Below are 21,705 nucleotides of genomic sequence, written 5' to 3' on the forward strand. Positions count from 1 at the left end.
TGGGGTTTCTTCTTTTGTGAAGTGTGTGTTCAAATATTTTGCCTGTTCTCCCATTAGAATATTTTTATTGTTTTTTTATTGATCCACAGGCATTTTATGTGTTCAACATCCTTGCTCCACACATTGAAAATGCTTTTTTCTCTATTTGTGGTTTGTGTTTTCACAATTATTATGGTGCCTCTGGATGAACAGAAGTTATTAATTTTAATGGAGCCAAATCTATCATTATTTTCCTTTTTTCTTTTTTTGTCCTTACCCGAGGACCCTTTTTTTTTTCATTACTTTTAGAGAGAGAGGGAGGGAAGGAGGGAGGGAGGGAGAGAGAGAGAAACATCAATTGGTTGCCTTCTTGTATGTGCCCCTACTGGGGACTGAACCTGGGCATGTGCCCTGACTGGGAATGGAACCTATGACCCTTCTGCCTACAGGGTGATGTTCCAGCCAACTGAGTCACACCGACCAGGGCCATTTACCTTTATTCTTTATACTTTGTCTTATTCAAGAAATCGTTCTTTATTCTGAGGTCATGAATATGTTCTCCTTTATTATCACCTAAAACTGTTTGCAAAATTAGATTTTTCTGGTGAACTATGAATGAGACCAGGACACTGTGGTCTCATTAATTGTACTGTGTCCACCAATAGGACACTTTATGTCAGTTGTCACCATTGAGAGAAACAGGGTTTTGGGTACATGGAAGTTCTCTATAATATTTTTGTGACCTATTTTAAATCTATGCTTATTTCAAATAGGATTTTAATCTACCTGGAATTGATTTTTATAAATTATGTGAGCTAGCAAATTAGAAAACTATCAGTGAATTCAGAAGTAATAGAGTAAAACTTCCCCGAATTGGCAAAGCATACCTACAAAACCCTGCCCCGAACACAATCTACAAAGGAGAAAGACCTGCTGCCTCCCCCAGGGATCAGAAACAAGGCCAGGAAGTCACCGCTCTGACCTAAAATAACGCAGTGTGTCCCTGCCAGCCCGCTGAGGAAGGGAAGCCACGCAGTTTGGAAAGGCAGAAACGAAACCATCCCTATCTGCTGGTGCTGTGGTGGTCTGTGTAGAAAATCCCAAAGAATCTACCAAAGTCAAACAAGCAAACACTCCTTAAACCTGGATCGACAAAGAAAAGTCACCCCGGCTGGTGTGGCTCGGCGGATTGAACAACGGCCTGGGAACCGAAAGGTTGCCCGTTTGTGTGAGAGGCAACCAATCAATGTATCTCTCACACACTGATGTTTCTCTCCCTCTTTTTTTCCCTCCCTTCCCCTCTCTCTAAAAGTAAATACATAAAATCTTTTAAAAAAGAAAAAATTGATCATATTTCTATATACAAGCAATAAACACTTGGAAACTGAAATTAAAAATACCATACCATTTAAAGTAACTCAAAAAATAAAAAATTAGATATAAATACATCAAAACATGTATGTTGAAAACTACAAAATGCTGATGAAAGAAATAAAGACCTAAGTAAATGGAGAAACATACCACATTCACGGAAGGCCAGACACAGCAACGATGTCATTTCTCCCCCAGGTGGTATGTAGGGTTAGCATAATTCCTGTCAACATTCCAGCAAGACTTCTTGTAGGTATAGATAGCTCATTGTTATTAAAAATTATATGAAAATGCAAAGGAACCAGAAGAGCTGAAACAGTTTTGAAAAGTGAATAAAGGGGAAAGAATCTCTCTACTTGACTGATTATATAGCTACAGTAATCGAGACTGCTTGGTACTGGTTAAGGGATAGATGCATAGATCCATGGAACAGAACAGAGAAACCAGAAATACATCCATACATTTATGCTCCACTCATTTTTAATAAAAATGTAAAAGCATTTCCATAAAGAAAGAGTATTTTCAGCAAATAGTGCTTTAGTATTGAATATGCATTGGGAAAAAAAACCCTAAAACTGAAACAGAACAACCAAAACGTAATGTAGGTTCCTGCTGAACATGGTGAGGTAGGAAGGTCCTGAACTCGCTTCCTCCCACTGACACAATAAATCCATAACTGCCCGTGGAGCAGTCTTCTGTGAACCCCCACCCCTAAGAGCGGGCAGAATGACCTCTTCACATAGGGCAAACAAGAAAAAAGCCACATAGAAGCAGGAAAATGTTGACGTAATCTCACCATAAACCCCTCACCTGGCACAACAATCTAAATTGGAAACTTTGCCCCGTGGAGCAAAGGGTTCCTTTTCCACGGACACCCAGCTTTTAAGTCCAGCACCTCAGAGATGGGCCCTCAAAACAGCTAGCTTTGAAAACCAACGGGAGTCCCCCCCACAAGAACTGTGGGCTGTGGCAAACTGAGAAATGGTTCTTAAAGGGCTTGTGCCCACACTCAATAGCCCAGGGCCCAGCATTTTGAAAAGTGCCCAGACTTTATGTGAAGTAGACTCATTCGCTAATTTTAAAGCAGGGGCCTGCTGGGACACTTTCCAGAGACAGAGAATGGTAGGTACCATTTTCTGCTCTCCCTCTGCCTTGTTAAAACTGGCAGGTACCATCTTTTTTCCCACTCATTTCTTCTTCCTTTTTTCTCTTTTTGTTGGGTGCCATCTCTGCACTCACCCTCTGCCTTGCTCCAGCCAGCGGGCTCCATCTGTCTGCTCTCCATCTGCTCCATTCCAGAACATTAGGAGTTTCTACATGGGGCTGGTGCCCCAGATATTAAGCCTGGTAATCCAGTTTTTGCAGCTGCCATCCCTTGACTGTCTGGCTCTGGAGGCCAGGTGAGCTTGCATTCCTGGATCCCAAGGGGTTTAATGGTTAGAGAGACAGTTCTTGGCAGACTACCATTCCCAGGGCACTGCACACGTAGCAGAGCTAAAACACACCTCCAGTCTTTCTCGGAGAGGAAGAAGTAGACGGCAATATAACAATGTTAAGGAACTTTAATACCCCACATACATCAATGGATGGGTCATCAAGATGGAAAATCAATATAGAAGTATATAAGATCAACAGAATAAGATTATTCTCAAGTGCACATGGAACATTCTCCAAGATAGATCATATGTTAGCTCACAAAACAAGTTAATATTTTTAAGAGGACTGAAATCAAATCAAGCATCTTTTCCAACCACAATGGTATCAATTACAGGAAATCAATTAGAAGAAAACTGGAAAATTCACAAATATGGGGAGATTAAAAGACATACAACTGAATAACCGGTGGGTCCATGAAGAAATCAAGAGTAATAAAAGATACCTTGAGAGGAAATGAAAATGGAAATACAGCATACTAACACTGGTAAGATGCAGCAAAAGCAGTTCTTTGAGAGAAGGGCATAATGATAAACACCTAACTCCAGAAACAACATAAATTTCAAACAACCTAACTTGACACCCATGGAGCTAGAAAAAGAAAAAGAAAGCCCAAAGTTAGCAGAAGGCATATCTTATTTTATTGTATTTGCTTTATTGCACTTCATAAATAATTTCATTTTCATCAACTTTGAGGTAAGACCCTCTACTAGCAAAAATATTCTCATGCTAAAGACTAGAAAAGGGTTAGAATTTTCTGGCAATAAAATGATTTAAAATTATGTACATATTTTTAGACATAATGCTATTGTACACTTAGTAAAGTACCATGTAGTGTAAACATTACATTAATATGCACTAGAAAACCAGACATTTTATGTAACTTGCTTTATTGTGATATTCACTGAATGGTGGTGGTCCGGAACCAAATCCACCAAGCCCACAATATCTCCGAGGTATGCTTGTAAGAAAGATCAAAACAAAAGTAAATGAAATAGAGACTAAAAAAATTAGAAAAGATCAATGAAATTAAGCACTGGTTCTCTGAAAAGATAAAATTCACAAAACGTTAGCTAGACGCACTAAGAAAAAGAGACGACTCAAGAAAATAAAATCAGAAATGAGATAACAGACATTACAACAGAAATGTAAAGGATTATAACAGTCTATGAACAATTATACACCCAAAATTTAGACAACTTGGGAGAATAGATAAATTTCTAGAAATATAACCTAGCAAAACTGAATCATGAAGACATACAAAATCTCAGCAAACTGATTACTAGCACGTAGATTGAATCAGTAATGAAAAATCTCCCAACAAACAAAAGTCCAGGACCAGATAGCTTCACAGGTGAATTCTAGCAAACGTTCAAAGAATAATTAATTCCAATCCTTCTCAAACTCTCCCAAAAAATGGGAGAGGGGGACCACTTCCAAACTCAGCCTATGAGGTCAGCATTATCCTGATAGCAAAACCAGATAAGGACATGACAAGAAAGGAAAAGTACAGGCCAATATCCCTGATGCACATAAAAATACACAACACTCTGGAAAATATTAGCAAAGCAAACTTAATAAACAATACGTCAAAAGGATCACAAACCATGATTGAGTGGGATTTATCCCAGGGATGCAAGGATGGTTCAACACCTGCATGTCAGTGTGACCCACCATATTGCCAAAGTAAAGGATAAAACTCAGATGATCATCTCAGTAAAGCAGAGAGAGCATTTGACAAAATTCAAAATCCATTTATGATAAAAACTCTCAACAAAATGGCTGTAGAGAAATGTATCTCAACATAATAAACGTCATATATGACAGGCCTATAGCTAACATTTCAGTCGGTGGTGAAAACATAAAAGCTATTTTTCTAAGATCAGAAACAAGACAAGAATACCCACTCTCACCACTTTTATTTGACATAACTTTGGAAGTTCTAGCCAGAGCAATTAGGAAAAAGAAAAAAAAAAGGAGAAGAAGAAAAAAAGGAAAAAAAAAAGAAATAAAAGGCACCCAAATTGTAAAGAAAGAAGTAAAACTGTTACTATTTGCAGGCATGATATTTTATATAGGGAGCCCTAAAAACTCCACTGAAAACAGTTAGATATAATAAATAAATTCCAAAAAGTTACAGGATGCAAAATTTCTTCTTTCTATACACTAGTAATGTATTATTAGAAAAGGGAATTTAAAAAATAATTCCATTTTCAGTTGCATCAAAAGAGTAAAATACCTAGGAATAAATTTTAACCAAAGAGGTGAAAGACTTGTACCGTGCAAAGTATAAGACATCGATCAAATAAACTGAAGAGCATGGTAGGGTATTCCATGCTCCTGGACTGAAAGAATTAATGCTGTTATGCTGCCCATACTACCCACCCTACAGGTTCAATGCACTCCCTATGAAAATTCCAATGACATTTTTTTTCACAGAAATAGAGCAAATAATTCTAAAATTTGTATGGAACCCCCAAAACCTCAAATAGCCAAAGCAATTTTGAGAAATAACAACAAAGTTAGAGAAATCATACTCTCTGATTTCAAATAACACTATAAAAATATAGTAATCAAAACAGCATGGTACTGGTATAAAAACAGACACATAATCAATAGAACAGAATAGAAAGCTGGGTGGAAAAAAGTGAAGGGATTAAGCCAAAAAAACCCAAAAACCAAACCTTCATAGTCACAGATAACAGTATAGTGATTACCAGAGAAAAGGGGGGTGGGGAGGTGGGAGAGGGTAAAGGGAGGAAGGAAGGAGACTTGACTTGGTGTAGGGAACACACACTACAATATACAGATGATGTATTATAGAATTGTATGCCTGAAACCTATATAATTTTAGTAACCAATGTCACCCCAATAAATGCAATAAAAAATATATCTAAAACACTAATTCAAAAAGATGTATGCCCCCTATGTTCACTGCAGCTTTATTTATAATTGCCAAGGTACTGACCTAAGCCTATACTGACAGATGACTGGATGAAAAATATGTGGTACATACATGCAATGGAATATTGGCCGTAAAAATGAGTGAAATCCTACCATTGGTGACAACATAAACTTAGAGGATATTATGCTAAATGAAACAAGTCAGACATAGAAAGTCAAAGATTTCACTTATATGTGGAGTCTAAAGAACAAAATAAATGAACAAAAATAACAGGAAGAAACTCATAAATATTGAGAACAAACAGACGTTTGCCAGGGGGGAGGGGCGTCAGGGAGGTGGTGGAAGAGATTCCGAAGCACAAGCTGGCGGTTACAAGTACAGCACAGAACAGAGTTGACAGTGCTGTCATAACTCTGCATGGTGTCAGGTTGGCTCTCTGAGCAGTAGGGGAAGGGCTTTGTAAATTATATGATGTGTAAACATTATGCTGTCCACCTGGAACTAATACAATATTAGATGTCAGCGGTAATTGAAAAATAAGAAATAGTGTTAAATAAATGGAAAATTTTAAAAATGGGTACAGTTTAGTGGTTTCAGTATATTCAAATCTAGTAGAGCAAGTCCTCCCATCTTGTGCTTATTGAAGTGCCTTTATTTTAGATGACTGAATGCTGATACATATTTTAAAATCTGCTTTTCAAGTTCTACACTTAACAAAAAATTGGTATTTTAAAACTGGAATTGCACTGATTCTACAGATCCAACTGGGGAAAACAGACCCCTTCACAGTATTGAATATTCCAACCCATGAACATGGTAACTCCCTTCACTTACTTTGGTTTCCTTTAATGTTTCTCAAGTTCTGTAATATTAGTGGCAGAGGTCTTCTGTTCCTTTTTGTCAAATTCATTCCTATCAATATTATATTTTATGATACTTTTAAGTTCTTTTCCCTTCAAAAATTATTTTTTGTATGTAGATGGTATTTAGAAATTCAATAGATTGCAACGTGGACGACAGGCAGTACGCACAGAGCACCTGTCCTGAGCCCGGTGTCAAGAACTTTCACTGGGGCTCCATGACCCGGGCATGCCTGATTAACTGCTTGATGGCCCATGTGGCGATCTCAGTCTCCAGGTCAATTGACCCTAAATCACACTGTTGGTCTCTTTGGCACAGCCGACCTTCCCTTTCGGCTACCAGGTGAGGCTGCTCCCACCCTAAGACCCGGGGTGGTCGGCTCCCCACCTACACAAAATCTACAACGCAGATCACCTTCCAGAAGACAAGGCCAAAGGCCTGACCTCTCTTGGGCAGGGGAAATTCTGTACTACACATCGTAAAGTTCTCCCTTTGAAAGCATACACTTCAGTGGTTCTTAGGATTGTCACACTGTTGTGCGACCGTCAACGCTGTCTAATTCCAGAATATTCTCACCATCCCCAAAAGAAACTGTACCATTAGCAGTCACTCCCCACCTCTCCCTCATGCCTCCTGAGACCTTGGCAACCACTGATCTACTTCTATCTCCAGGGATTTGACTATTGCAGACCTCTCATAGAATACGTGGCCTTCTGTGTCTTGCTTCTTTTACTTAGAGTAATGTTTTCAAGGTTCATCCATGTTGAAGTATGTGGGTCGGTACTTCATTTCTTTTTTATGGCTGAACACCATTCCATTGTGTAGCTATATCACACTTTGTTCATTGGTTGATGGACATATGGGCTGTTTCCACTTTTTGATTACTATAAATAATGCTGTTACGAATATTCATGTGCATGTTTTTGTGTGGACATGTTTTCAGTTCTCTTGGGCAGATAACCACCATAAGGCCGGTTTCTCCCTGGTGTCTCTTGGCCCATCAGCACATCCAAATGGGCCCACAGGGAGGCACTCCCTTGCTGGGTGTAGAGACTCAACTTCAAGCCTTTCCGCTGTATCAACATCTGGTTTTTGGGTATCTGAGCTCTGAAGACAAATAGGGGACCTGTGGACTAAAGGAGGGAGGTCCTATCTATCCAAACTGGACAATCACGAAAGGAAAAGAGAATTATCGTGTCACCAAAACTAAAGAATGGAAGGACCATGAGGGGCCACTTGCTCCAGCTTAGAACCAGGCTCTTTAGTTGCCCCTACGATGTCCCCACTGAGCGGCCAGCAGGTGCTCCTGAATGGAGGAGGCATTTTCTGTGGCCCAGGCAGTCCCTCTAGATTCAAAATAATCAGATATATCTTACCTGGGGGAGTTGATACCTATTTCTTTGTGGTGTCTACCTTAGAGCCATAAGCACATTCTTTTTTCCCCATTCACTGTTTATTGGCCCCATAAACCTGGACCAGGGCCATACAAAACATTCTTCTCCTTGGTAACCAAGTAGGCCCCTCAGAAGTCTGAAGGCCAGGCCCATTTTCCTGAACCACCTTCTCTAAAGTCTTCCTTCCACCTAAAGCCAATCAACTTTCTTGTTATAAAACCCAGTTCCTAAGCCCCAAGGAGCACCTTATAATAAACTCCAAGAGGAAATGAGTGGATGTATCCCTCTCACAGAGCAGGACAGGGAACCTGGGCTTGGTTTTGAAAGATCTCTCCACTCACTCAGTCCCCAGACGCCACCTACCGACTTTGGTGGCTCTCCCACAGCCGCTTCAAGCCTTGGTCAGCTATGCCTTCCAAAATGAGGAGGTGGATCTTCCCATCCAGAAGGTGGAAGCCGGTGAGTACATCCAGATCCTGTCTTTCCTGGATCTTTGCCCGCACTTTAAAGGCTAACAGGATCTGCTGGATGGTTGGGACAGGGCAGGAGTCCAGATCGAGGGCCTTGGCATTGATCAGGGTGATGTCCTGCAGCAGACTATACAGGAAGAAGGCGTTCTTGGAGTCAAATACGAAAATGATGCGGCCAAACTGGGTGCCTGTGAGGTCTGGACTGACGGCTTCCGCCATGGTCTGCAGTGGCACTGAGATGTCTACTCGTAGCTTGAGCAGAGAGTTGGCCTCTAGGTAGTTGCCCATGGGCATTGGGCCATGATGGAGGGCATCTGTAGGGACCTTAAACCCCACAACCTTTTTGCTCTTGCTGTCCTGGTTGTAGCGTATGGGCTTGGGCTCACAGCTGTGGATGGGGATAGCCAAGTTCAAGTACTTGTGGCCAAGGAGGAGTTCTGCAAAACTTACCCGGGCTACTCCATAAGGGTCCCACATCTTGTTTTGGGATTCAAAGGGATTGCTCTCTGTCTGTTCAGGAGAGATTAGGGCCTGGAATTTAATGTGTGAATCCAGAGGGTCCTCTCCAAACAGGGTGGGCTTCCGGGAATACTCCTCTGACTTTCGGTCCCGGTCATGAACTTCTACCACCATGGGAGGGCCCTCCAGGTATTCCCTCAGGTCATTGGGGTGCATTGCGCCAAGGAAAATGACATTGATGTCCTGGAAGGAGATGTGGCTCCCATGAGGCTGCCCCTCAGTCTGGTGAACCGGAGTCTTGTGAAACTGGTACTTGCAGTACACGGGGGTACACAGCCTCTGTGAGAGAGCAGGGAGACATCAGGGCACTGGGCTGCAGGGGCAGTCATTCTCTCTCCTCTGGAGGAAGGCTCCTGGTGCAGGAGGCTCAAATCCCGGGGCCACCCTCACCAGCCCAGCCCTTGCAGGCTGGGTTTCCTCATGCCAATGAGAGAGCCTTCTCTGCAAGGTCATTGCCAGGACTGAGTGATATATGTCAAAGAACCAAGATGGTGGCTGGCACAAGAAAAGGGCTCAAAAGTATTAGTCAAGATTTCTTCCTCCCAAATCGTGAGTGCCATCAAGATAGGCCACGTGCCTTTTTCACATTTATATTTCTAGCTCTCAGCCCAAGGCCAGGCAAAGAAAAGGAGGAAATAAATAAACCATATTTTCCAGACATACACCTACGGGCATTGGCACAGGCTCATCTTTACCATATTAAGCATCTGCGCAGAAAGCTGCCACAAGGAGAAGAAAGACTCAGAGAGGCTTGGGGCTAAAGAGGGCATGGAAAACAAGATGGAAGCAGGGACAGAGCTGTGTTCAAGCAGAGGGAGGGAACCTTGCATGTTTTGATCATGGTGCTAAGATTTTACAATCAAAAGCTGTTACACAAGTTTGTGGTCCAAATTTATATTTCAAGTGTCTTATTTACTTTGCACTGATGCTAAAATTTTATTTTAAAACAATCCTGGGTTGATAGTGCTCCCAGGTACCTGGGCAAAGTCATTGAGAAACCTTTCTGCAGAAATCCACTTTCAAATTAGGCCTCAAAGAATTCCACAGAGAAAGCCCCATTGAATGTGCGATCAGAGTGAAAATCACAAAACATATAAGGGAAAAAGGGACTACAAGCAAAACCATATGCAAAAAGGCATTAAAGTGTTAAACTAGTCAGATGCATAAAACAAATATATTTGTTGTTTTAAAAAATTTAAATATCATGAGGATCAAATCTATTAGAATTCTATTTATTTGGGATAACTGTAATAGCATAATCAATAAAATATATTAAAAATAAATAAACAACGAAAAAAGAATTCTATTTATTTGTAATGAATAATTTAAAAAATTTAAACATTACCTACAATAGCATAAGTTTTTATAAAATCCTTAAGAAGAAATTAAATGGAAGATGTATAAGACCCATACACTGAAAACTATAAAACACTGCAAACAGAAGTCAAATAAAATCAATATAGCAAAATATAGGCACCCCTATGTTCATTGCAGTGTTTTTACGATAGCCAAGATATGGAAGCAACCTAAGCATGCTTTGAATGGATAAAGAAGAGGTGGTACATATGTGTAATAGAACACTACTCCAGCCATAAGAAGAATAAAATCTTACCATTTGCAAAACCATGAATGAACCTAAAGGGTATTGTGTTAAGTAAAATAAGTAAGGCAGAGAAAGACAAATACCATATTATTTCACTTAGATGTGAAACCAAAAAAACCCCAACAAAAAACCAAACCAAAAACCCAAAATAAATGAGCAAACAAGACAAACTCATAGATACACAGAACAGATTGATGGTTGCCCGGTGGAAGGGGGTTGGGTTTCTGGATGAGAAAGGTGCAAGGAATTAGGAAGTACAAATTGCCAGTTATAAAAATAGTCACGGGGTTGTGAAGTACAGCACAGGAAATACAGTCAGTAATATTGTAATAACTACGTGTGGTGCCAGACGGGTACTAGATGGACTGGGTCATGATCACTGTGTAAGGTACATAAAAGTCTAACCACTATTTTGTACTTGCAAAACTAACATAATATTATATGTCAACTGTGATTGAAAAATAAATTAAAAAGTAAAAAAATTGAAGAGAAAATTAGTGAACTTAAATATATAGCCGAGTGGGTTACCCATGTTTACACAAAAAAGACAAAGATAAAAAAAATATAAAGGAATGATTAAGAGGCAATGGAAGAAAATGAGATTAGATCTAACATATACCTACCTGGAGTTTCAGAAGGCGATTATTGTACAAATAGAATAGCAGAAAGGTAAAAATAGAAAAGATAAGGATAGAGAATTTAAGAACACGTCAAAGACATGAATCCTTAGGCTGAAGGAGCCCAAGTATACCTCCCATCATTTAATCTTTTCTCAAAAGGCTATGGGAGGATATGCTCCAGCGAAACCAGAGAGCAAACAAAGCAAGAGGAAGACAAAGAATCCAGGGACAGGGATCCCACCAAGAGAGGGAAAGGGGAACTTCCAAGATAAACAGTAGAGTCATATCTGGCTGGTTCAATGTGAGTGGGCCCTGTGGCCCTAACAAGGGCGCCTGGGGCTCCTGCTGAGGGGAGGGTCGCTGCCTCCCTCTGAAGGAGGCCAGTGCGGTAGTGGGAGACCTCAAGACTTGCTAGCTCCCAATCCCAGAAGCCCAACCTCTTTTATATCTTGCTCTGAGATCCTAAACGGTGAAATGGGGATGATTGTACATCGGGTGTAAGGCCAATGGGACGATAAAAGGTGACACGCAATGGGGAACTGGCTGTGAAAAGGAGGCCTCACATCGGTTGGTCTGGCTCTTCTTACCTCTAGTTCATGGAAGGGCACAGGCTGCGATGGAAGGCAGGAAGCACTTTTGATCTTTATGATCAGGGGGTTTAAGTCCTGCTTTTGCTCCTCCGACATGATAGGAACTTCCGTTTTCAAAGTCAACAAACAATCTAAAATGCTGGCAGACTTTTCACTACCGTGACTCACAATGGTTTGCCATCCTGGGTGGGGGAGGGGGTAGATGATTACACAGCATTAGACTGTTACTTGCCACATTCCCAAGACAAGTACAGAGGGACTAGCAAGCTGAGAAGGGCCAATGATAAAATTACAAGAAAAAAAGAAATCTTTAAAAAAAAAGAATTGAGAAATGCACGCAGACAGCATGGTATACACCCGTTTTTCAAATTGAGTTTACATAAATTGTCTAAGAGGATTTAATTTTTGTAATTTAATCTTGATGATCATCTTGTACTATAAGCTGTTCCTGAATCACCTATAGGATACAATAAGGAATACAGATACTTGGGTGCCACCCAAAACAGCCTGGGTTACTTGGACTTCACGCTGTGATTTTTAAAAGCTCCCCAGGTGATTGAGACCCACCATCCTAGACTTGCGCTGTCCAGTACAGTAGTTAAGGGCTATATGTGGCTGCTTAAATTCTAAGGAATTAAAATTAAATACAATTTAAGATGCAGTTTTTTCTCCGTAGGAGTCACATTTCAAATGCATGGGAGCCCTGGTGGCTATGAGCTACTGGATTGCACAATGAGGATGTAAATTGTCTCTATTACTGTAGAAAGCTCTGTTGGAGAGTGATGCTCCAGGCTATCATTTCAGAATAGAACACATTCAAGAACAAATCACACTAACGTCTACGTCGGTGTCCACTGGTGTTGCTTTAACTGTTGTGCAAGCTTCTCCTTCCTCTCACAGCAAAATGAGGGAGCAAAGTCAGGCAGGTCACCCAGAGCTCAGCCACCTAGAGGACCTCTGGTTCCTCTTGGGGACTCAAGGACCATGAAATGTTTCCCCTGATGTCTGCTCTAAGCAGAAGCATGTGACCACTGTGTGGGGGCCCAGTCCTCCCAGAACCAGCATGAGAGCGGGTGAGAGTCTCTGAGGCGTCACTTCTCTAGAAAGGATTCTGATGGGGCAGGGGGTGGGGGGGGGGGAAGCTGAGGCAGTCAGTCTGAAAGGCCCAGCTTTAGGTGAAAACTGACTTGCAAAAATCCATTTAAAAGTGAAAAATAAAAAGTGAATAGTATTTCCTCAGAATGCATCAGTATCAACCCAAGAGCCTGTGAGAATTAGGATCTTCCCAGCACCTGCGGAACTCGGCACCAAGTTTCATCAGCTCCACCTCAGAAAAGACCGGAGCCTGAGTTTCTGAAGATTGGCCAGAAGCAAGTGCACAGACACCATGACGGCCTCCCCCAAGACCCCACGATGAAACAGGTTTGAAATTATTCTCTAAGGGGGAAAACAGGAGGGTTCTTCTTGCTATATTACTTACCCCTTTTTGAAAAAGACAAAGTCACATAATTTTACCCAAAATATGTTCTGAGCTTCCCATCTTCAAAACATATGGATTTAATTAATACCTATTCATTATTTATCAAACTGTAGAAAACCTACTTTGTAAGTTGTGATAAGACCTTACAAAGCAAATCAATCAAACCCCTATTCTGCCGCTGAGCTGTGTGACCTCAGGTAAGTACTTAACTGTCTGAGTTTGATTCCTCACTGAAAGAAGTCGGTGACGAAGCACCGGACACCGCCACGAGTTCACTGAGGACCAGAATTTGTTATGCAAAGTGAGTGCTGGGTCATAAATGCTGGCTCCCTTTCCTAATTTCCTTTACTAGGTGTTTCTGTAACAACCTGTAGAACCATGTTTATAAAAAGCAGCATCTTGCTTAGCAAAATTGCAGCATTTATTATTTTCACAGGTTTTCCTAGACTTTGAAATTAGACCTGGGTTCAAATTCTGACATCATACGTACTCATTATGTGATCTCTAAAGAAATGCATTTAATGCCTCTGTGCCTCTGTTTCCTCGATGACAGAGACACCCACACTTTGCTAAGGTGGCTGTGAGCATGAAGTTAGGTAGCACAGAGCAGGGATCTGGTCATCATGAGCATCCTGTTTATGGACTTCTGGTCACCTGTGACAAATACCAGAAACTGTTGGGAACAGGTGTCGCTACCTGCGAGCAGCGGCATCAGCGCCAGCTGGATGGAGAAGGCTCTGCACCGCTTCCACTGGTCTGCCGGCGTGGGGTCCATGTCCTCTTCTGCTTGATATTTCTTCCTTCTTCTAAGGTCTTTCTTTTCCCTACCTGATTCTTTCCATTTAACTGTGAAATCAAAAGAGGGAAATAAGCATTACGAGGAGCTCACGTTCAAGCTGCCACTCGTGAACACACACAGGCTGCAGGGGTTTGGGGAGGTTCTGGAAGCTCCATGAAGGCAGAGATGGTGCTTTGTGCTGCTGCCCCTTCCCAGCAGTCAGAATGGTGTCTGACGCTTCAGCTACATGTGGGTAGCTGACCGTTTGCCAGTTATATGCGGGGAGAAATTGAAGGGTTTCCTGACTCCCCACCGCTACTACCCAAGAAATGGGCAGAAGGGGCTAAAGATACCATGAGCTATTGGTTCCATTGGATAAAGGCCAATGGAATGAACTAGGAAGCCAGATCCACACAGAAGGGGACACAATAGATGCAGAGGCGGCATTTCAAATGAGGGGAGAAAAATGGACTAGTCAGTTATATTGACTATCCATTTGGAGGCAAATGAAACTATTGGACATCTCACGTCATATGCAAAATAAATTGCAGACTGAAGGTGGGAAACAAAATCTTCAAAAGCATCAGAGGAGTACATAGGAGACTCTACTGACATTCAGAGGAGGCAAGGTTCCTTAAACATTACCACAGGTACGAACTAGAAAGGAATAGTTAAATAACCGTTTTACCAAATCAAACGCCATGTGCAGAGTAAAAGGGTAAGTTAACAGAGCTCAGTCTGTGATGTTGTAATGCACGTAACTGACAATGAGTAATTATCCAGATGATGTAAAAAATAAAGCTTATTAATCCATAGGAGAAACTTGAAACCCAACAGAAAAGTAAGCAAAGGTATAAGAATAGGAAAATCATACAAGAGTGTGATCAGACAAGCATGTGAGTACTCTCATCCACCCTCGGAATCGGAATCAGTAAGAAGCCCCTGACTGGCTTCCAAGGGCCTTTGTCCCCCGTCAGTCTGTCACTAAGATCACGTGATTCTGCACAAGCAGTTCCTGCACCCTGAGATGCCTACTTTCACCTGCCCCGTATGATGGAAAATAACATTTTTTAATAAAAGCAACTGAAATTCTAAAATATCCAGGAATTCATTTATAGGAATTATCCACAACACCTATAGGAAGAAAAAAACTAACTCCATTAATAAAGTCATAAAGTAGGATGTGAATTGGGTGAAAAGATACAACCTGATTAGGGATGGGAGAACTTCTCAATGTGAAAATGTCAATTCCTCCTAAAGTTAATCTATAAATGTAATGCAAAAACAATTTTTTTAATTAAGATTTTTAAATGACATTTCTTCTTGGTTGTACCCATCCCATTTCCCCGAGCCACCAGCTGGGCCTCCATTCTCTCCATGGTCCCCACAGCATCCAAGGACACTCCTTCTCCAGGCCCTTCTTAGGTTCCAAGAGGTCAAGGGCAAGTACACTCAGCCAGAGAAGGCTGCGGTCTTGGTGTCTGAAGGTGTGGGTTGGGATCCTGGCTTTACCAACACTCCCAAGATTCCCAAGGATTCTGGTTTTAGAACTTTGTTCAAATTACTTAACCACTCAGTCATCTTGTGTAGAAAATGGAGATAGTAATACCATCTCACAGTGATGATTACAAATATTGAATGAAATAAAGTAATAAATGCCAAAGCACACAGCCTGATGTGTAACATGTGCTCATAAACACAAGCATTCCTTTCATTCCACCTGGATTGCACAAACTCCAATGTAACTGAATTGACTAAAAATCTACATGGCTCACGGTGGGAGTCTGCAGGACCAGTACAAGATAGGGCTCCACTCTCACCCTGCAAAATATCATTGGTCCTTCCTTATCCAATTGTGGAAAGATCTTCCGTTCTGAGTAGCTTTTCATTTTCTTTTTGGTATTGTTAGAAAAAGCTTCAGACTCTGCTGGGTGAGAAGCTGTTAATATTTATTAGCAAATGTCTCCCCAAATCGTGTTCCATACTAGCTCACTAAGAAATGAGGGCCTTTTTCACATTTTGTAATGCTAGCCCCAGGCAGAATGTTTGGTATATGGTGAGCATTCAGTAAAAAGGTTTGTTAAAGATAAATAAGGAGCCCTGACCAGTGTGGCTCAGTTGGTTGGGCATTGTCTGACACCTCGTCAGGGCACATGGCTGGGTTGTGGGTTCAGTCCTGGTCAAGGCAACTGATTGATGTTTCTCTCCCTCTCTTCTTCCCTTCCTCCCCCTCCCTCTAAAAAGAAATAAATAAAATATTTAAAAAAATTAAAAAATAGTGAGTAAATGATTGAATGTAGAGACTAACTATAATTATTTGGACAAATGGAGGCAAGAGGGGGCCTCTGGTCCTTTCCATAATATCCGACAATAGATAACTGGTTATCTATTTAATGCCCACCTCAGCACTGTTTACATTAGAGAATACTAAAAATACATCCAGGTTCCTAAGTTCCCGCCTACAGGGAATGATTAGGCAAACTATAGTATTACCAGTCAATGAAATATTAGTCACCACAAATAAAGTTTATGGAAAGTCCTAAAGGAAATTGTGCATGTAATGACATATTAATCTCAGAATGCAAAACTGTGTATTCAGGATAACCTTGTCTATGTAAAAACATTTTAGAAAAAAAGAATGGAATTTGCCATAATGTAATAAACCCAAATATTACAATGCTTGTTCCTGGTGATGAAATGATAGGTTACTTTCCCTGCTTGTTTTATACTTTTTTACATTCACTGAATTTTCTAAAAAACACATATGTAACTTCTATAGTTAGAGAGGGGTTTTTTTGTAAGCCACAAAATAGACAGAAACTAAATAAAGAAAAAGCATCAACAACGAAAAGAGCTGTGCAGAGGGCCACGCGTGCTTCAGCAGGGCAGGGTCACTCGGCACCAGTGGACGCGGCTGATAGACGCAGAGGACACCGGGAGCACGCACTACACCCGCATCACCAGCAGCCACCGTCCCTGCCCAGGTTCCATTCAGCTTGTCCCCCAAGGTCATCTCTACTCACCACGGAGAGACTTTAAGGGTTTCTCTTTTTCTGGTTTTCTTGGCGTAAACTCCTGGTTGCACTCCACTTGGACATGAATGCTTTGTTCAGACAATTTTCTCTGATTTAAAACTAACTGTTTCACTTCCTCTGGAATGCAGGATAAAAGAGAATCATGGATTCAATCAAGCAGAAATCCTTACTGAATACCTGCAACATGACAATCACTCTCCGGGTGCGGGAGATGGAGCAATGGGTAAGCGGGGCAAGGTTCCTGACCTCCCAGAGTTGTCGCCTAAGGGGTCGCTTCAAAATACCAGGAAACTCAAACCTCAACTGGCAATGGCTTCTTCCAAATAGGACCATTAAGTACTTCACATATGGTATTGCATTTAATCATCGTACTTCACTTTCAGGGAAGTATCACCACTTCCCCATTTTACAGATGAGGAACCTGACACTTGAGGAGCTTTCCTGTGGTCAGAGAGCTGGCCTTAGCAGAGCCAGGTCTGCACCCAGAGCTTTGTGTCCTCAGCTGTGGAGATGACCCCTTCATACGTGTCTTTCGCTTCTGTCAATGTGGGGCTCCGCATGTGCACGACAGCACCCAACACGTGTGGAATGATGAATGAGCAGAGGAAGTGAGTGGATGAATGGAGATGATGGAAGCTATAAGAAAGACGTGGGGGAAAAAGAGGTGAAATTGGGTTGTGTTGAAGGATAGAATAAAATTTTGGCAAAGTGATGAGGCTAAGAGCCCCCTAAGTATGGCCAAATGCCCGAAGGCCGGCCCCACAATGAGGAAAAGCCTAATGTCCTCAGGGACCAGGGGACAGACCAGGTATGAGGGGGGAGTGACAATGGGAAAGGAGCTTTGGGGAACAAACTATGAGATGCCTTTATGGCTAGACTCAGAAATCAGACTTGGTTCTCACTAAGGCAGTGGGTGGCCAGGGTAAAGTGTGGTATAGAAAGACTGTGGAACAATGACAGAAGAAAGGAGACAGAAAAAAAGCTGAGTGCTCAGAGAAGAGCCACCTAGTTGGAGGGGTGGGTGGCCAAGAGTTGAGGATGTAGCAGGAGTCAACTATGATTTGGGGGCTCCCAGAATGATGTTGCTCTTATCCAGTACTGAGACACCAATAGACTGAGCAGATTTCATAGAAGAGAAACGCTAACTCTTAACTGGGGTGCTCCATTCAACACCAGCAGGCTGAAAACTGACAGATTCTGGTACACGACCCACAGTACATCCAAAATTTCTTTTCTCCTTTATAACAAACCTCTTACGGAATTTCTGGGGGTAGGCTCCACCCATAGGGCCCCCCACCCCGCCAGCCGCCGCGGATGAGAATATGTCTACCAAGACACGATCTGCTTGAGGAGGAAAGGTGGCCGATATCTCAAAGGAGAAGGGCCAAGAGCCTTTTCCTCAATGGGCTTTTATTGGGTTCAATTTGCACAGGAATACAGGTAAAGCTCATCAATCATTGTCAGGCAGTAAGGATCAAATAATAGATAACAAACAAAGAACTCTAAGGGCTTATTCTGAGTCAGGGTCAGTTAGCTAACGGGCTATCAGACTTGGGAAACAAACTCATTTCAGGCTTGGACCCTTATCATTTAAATTGAGGGTATTAGCAAAGCTGGTGTCACAGGGTTTTATGCATTCTTTCTTAGGCCTGATCGCCCCAGGGAATCCGCCCTTTCCAGCACGGGTCTGCACCGCCCTTTGTCATTGTTTCAGGCTTAAGTCAGGCAGGGGAAGTAAGGCAGCCAAGAGATTAGGAGACTTCTTGCAGACAGAATGAGGACTCAGGCTATGTCAAAGCTGAGGGGCAAGGGTCCATCACCCCATTTTTCTATAGCCCCCCGAGTCCTTCCCTGTGGGCCTCTTCGTGACCATGCCTGTCTTAGGTCGTCCCTCCCTTGAGGATTCTCACCCGTCATTGGCTAACTGGTCAGGCTCAGGGCCAAGCAGGGTAAAGTAAAGTGGGCAGGGGCAGCGCCCCTGCCAGGGAGAAAAGCTTTGTCTCCTTAATAGCTTATGGTCCCAAGGTCTCTGATTCAGCCTTAGCCATGAGGGGTTACAGCTTCTGAAACTAGGAGGGGTGGTTCCCAACATTTCTGCACTCTCCAAAACAAGAGTTTTAAGAAGGAAGTATTTAAGTGAAAAAAGACAGGACTTAAGACAACATGTATAATAGATTCATTTTTGTTAAAATTTTGTACCCACATATAAAATGACAGGGAAATGTTAGCAATGGTTATCTCTGGCCAGGCATTGGGTGATTCTAATTTTTTCTTCTTTTAGATAGTCTATTTATACATTTTTTATAAAGTGAACATATACTGATTTTTCTAATAGAAAAAAAAAACTAATATAAGGTGAAGCTTGGGACAAGTTTCGAGGAAGGTCAGGTGCTCTTATTTCAAGAAGCCTAAGCGAAAAGACTGTGGGCCCCTCTCGCAGGGCCTTCAACACCCTTCCTCCTTCATTTTCTGGCCAGCCGATCCCGTTTATGCTGCCAACCTTGGCTGCAATGGCCCCTTCTTCAGGAAGCCTTCCTGATACACCCGCTGCAGTGCCCTGCTCCAATGTGAGCCCAGTACAGGGCAGACGTTTACCAGAAACCCCAGCTCAGCAGCTCAGGGACAGGCCCTGGAAGCTGCATTATTTAGGCAGCCCTCCAAGTGCATCTAATGCAAGTGGCTTGGAGCCCACCCTTGGAGAACGTGGGTCTTTCCTTTGGTGCAAGTGAGAAAAATCACCTTGGGTCCCCTTTTCTCACACAGGCACCCTACAATTACTAGTTTAGATATGAACCAGTGATTCTTAGCGAGGAGTGGTTTTGTCTCCCATCCTCCTCAGAGGACAATGACTAAAATTGTTTATTGTCGCACCGGGAGGCTACTTCTAGCAGCTAGAGGGGCACTGCCAAGGACTGTACAGTGCACAGAACAGTCCCACAACCAGGGATGATCAGACCCAAAATGGAAACAGTGCTGAGGATGAAAAAAAAAAAAAATCCCTGGATATAATTGGAAAGATTAAAAGCTGGAAGCCCCAAGCACCCAATGTCAGAAAGTGTCCTTGAGAAGTCAGGCTGGGGACTTGAAGAAAGGACAGATTTTCAAGGCACAAAAAACTGGGTTCTGATTGTAGCACTGCCATTCACTTCAAGCAAGGGCCAGTGTCACCATGGTCACTATAAAATGAGAACAATTGTACTTATCTGAAAGCCACTAACAACAGTATTAATATCACACTCCATGTGTTTGCAGATGCACATTGCTTTTACCTTTGAACGTCTCTTAAAATGGGGATGCATCTTTATAGTGAATGCCATGGCATAGTTTAATGGTCTTTGTTTTATCATTATTTTTAAATTCTCTATAGACAACACACATCCTCCCTTTTGCTTGTGCCCGGTGGAGGGAGCACTCCCACGGCTGCCTCCGTGAACCTGACCAGAGGAAGCAGGCACATGCCCAAGGTCACCAGCTAGGTCAGGATGGAGACAGGACTGAGTTCAGCTGTCTGACTTCCAGCCTGGCTCTTTCTGCTCCTCCCAGCACTCTCCTTCAAGGTGGTTTAACAGGAAACTTTCTGGGGTTGACATAATATTGGAGAGTTCAAAGGGTCTATGTGAAAATGCTATCGTGGTGTCTCAGGGCAGTGGGATTTTTTTTTTAAGTTTTATTTTTTGTTTCTTGGTATCCTCCTTTTTTTTTTTCAAGGAACACACAATACTTATCCACAGAGACGGGCTTGGGGGGCATGCCTATGTTGGCACCGCCAGGGACAAGAAAGCCCCAACGCCAGCAGAGGCGGAGGCGGAGGCCATCGGGCATGCGCAGACACCGCGCGGAGGCCCAACGCCCGCGCGTCCCGGAAGGATGACGTACCACCGACCCAGAATCCCCTGCGGGCCCAGGGACGCGAGATCGAGGGCACGCGGGCTTTTCTCCTATTCCTGGTGAGGGGCCACAGCCCTAGAAACACTGCGAATAAAACCCAAATACTTGACTTACCAAAAGATCCTGCCTCTTCTGAATGCCCATCCGTCTTTACCCGATAATACCTGACTTTCTTTGAAACCTTGTCCGTAGTGTCCCAGATCCTCAAGGTAATTTTGTAAAAAATTATTTTCTTGAGTAACTCCTTTGTCACGTTCATCTTAAAAGTTTGGGTCCATGACACCCAGAGTTTGTCCCCTTCATGCCATGGCTTCACAGTCTGTCAAAAAAACCCCAAACAAACCAAGAGACTGTCACTGTAGGAGTCAGGAGGCTCTGTGGCCAAGGCTACCGGGCTCAGCCGGGTCCGGCTGTCCACCAGCCCGACCCCCGCGTCTGGCTCTCTCCCAGGGTCCACCTCACATCGGGAGGTGGGCGTCAGGGGCTTCTTGGGAGAAAATTAAGTTAAAGCAATTCCCGGAAAGTAGTGTCCTTTCCGGGGACTCCAATCCCTGACCGAGCTGGGCCGCAGGCACAGACGTGCGCGCGCGCCGGTCGGCGGGTGTGCACACGCGTGCACTCACACGCACACAGACAAAGAAGTCACAAGAGCTACAACAACGTTTGGAAACACCAAAGAAAGTGTTAGGTAAAAATATCTAAATAAAAAGTCATTTAATTGTATTATTAGGTCAGTGCAGATTCCCATCGGTGGGTCTGGGGTGGGGCCCAACGCCCT

The 21,705-nt window shown here is 42.6% G+C and overlaps 1 protein-coding gene across 5 annotated transcripts in view; it reads right to left on the reverse strand.

The window, feature by feature from the left end:
• Nucleotides 1–21,705, reverse strand: part of CFAP92 (cilia and flagella associated protein 92 (putative)) — a 50,088-nt gene that overhangs the window by 23,425 nt on the left and 4,958 nt on the right. For all 5 annotated transcript variants that reach the window (XM_045202573.2, XM_045202574.2, XM_045202571.2 and 2 more), the window contains exons 4-8: nucleotides 21,042–21,246; nucleotides 17,028–17,156; nucleotides 13,923–14,072; nucleotides 11,744–11,928; nucleotides 8,308–9,212 (exon numbers count right to left, since the gene is read on the reverse strand). In XM_045202573.2, coding sequence (XP_045058508.2) covers nucleotides 8,308–9,212; nucleotides 11,744–11,928; nucleotides 13,923–14,072; nucleotides 17,028–17,156; nucleotides 21,042–21,246 — 1,574 coding nt within the window. The remainder of the gene's footprint in view (nucleotides 1–8,307; nucleotides 9,213–11,743; nucleotides 11,929–13,922; nucleotides 14,073–17,027; nucleotides 17,157–21,041; nucleotides 21,247–21,705) is intronic.

Source organism: Desmodus rotundus, chromosome 9 (assembly GCF_022682495.2).
Source record: "Desmodus rotundus isolate HL8 chromosome 9, HLdesRot8A.1, whole genome shotgun sequence".
Taxonomy (NCBI): domain Eukaryota; kingdom Metazoa; phylum Chordata; class Mammalia; order Chiroptera; family Phyllostomidae; genus Desmodus; species Desmodus rotundus.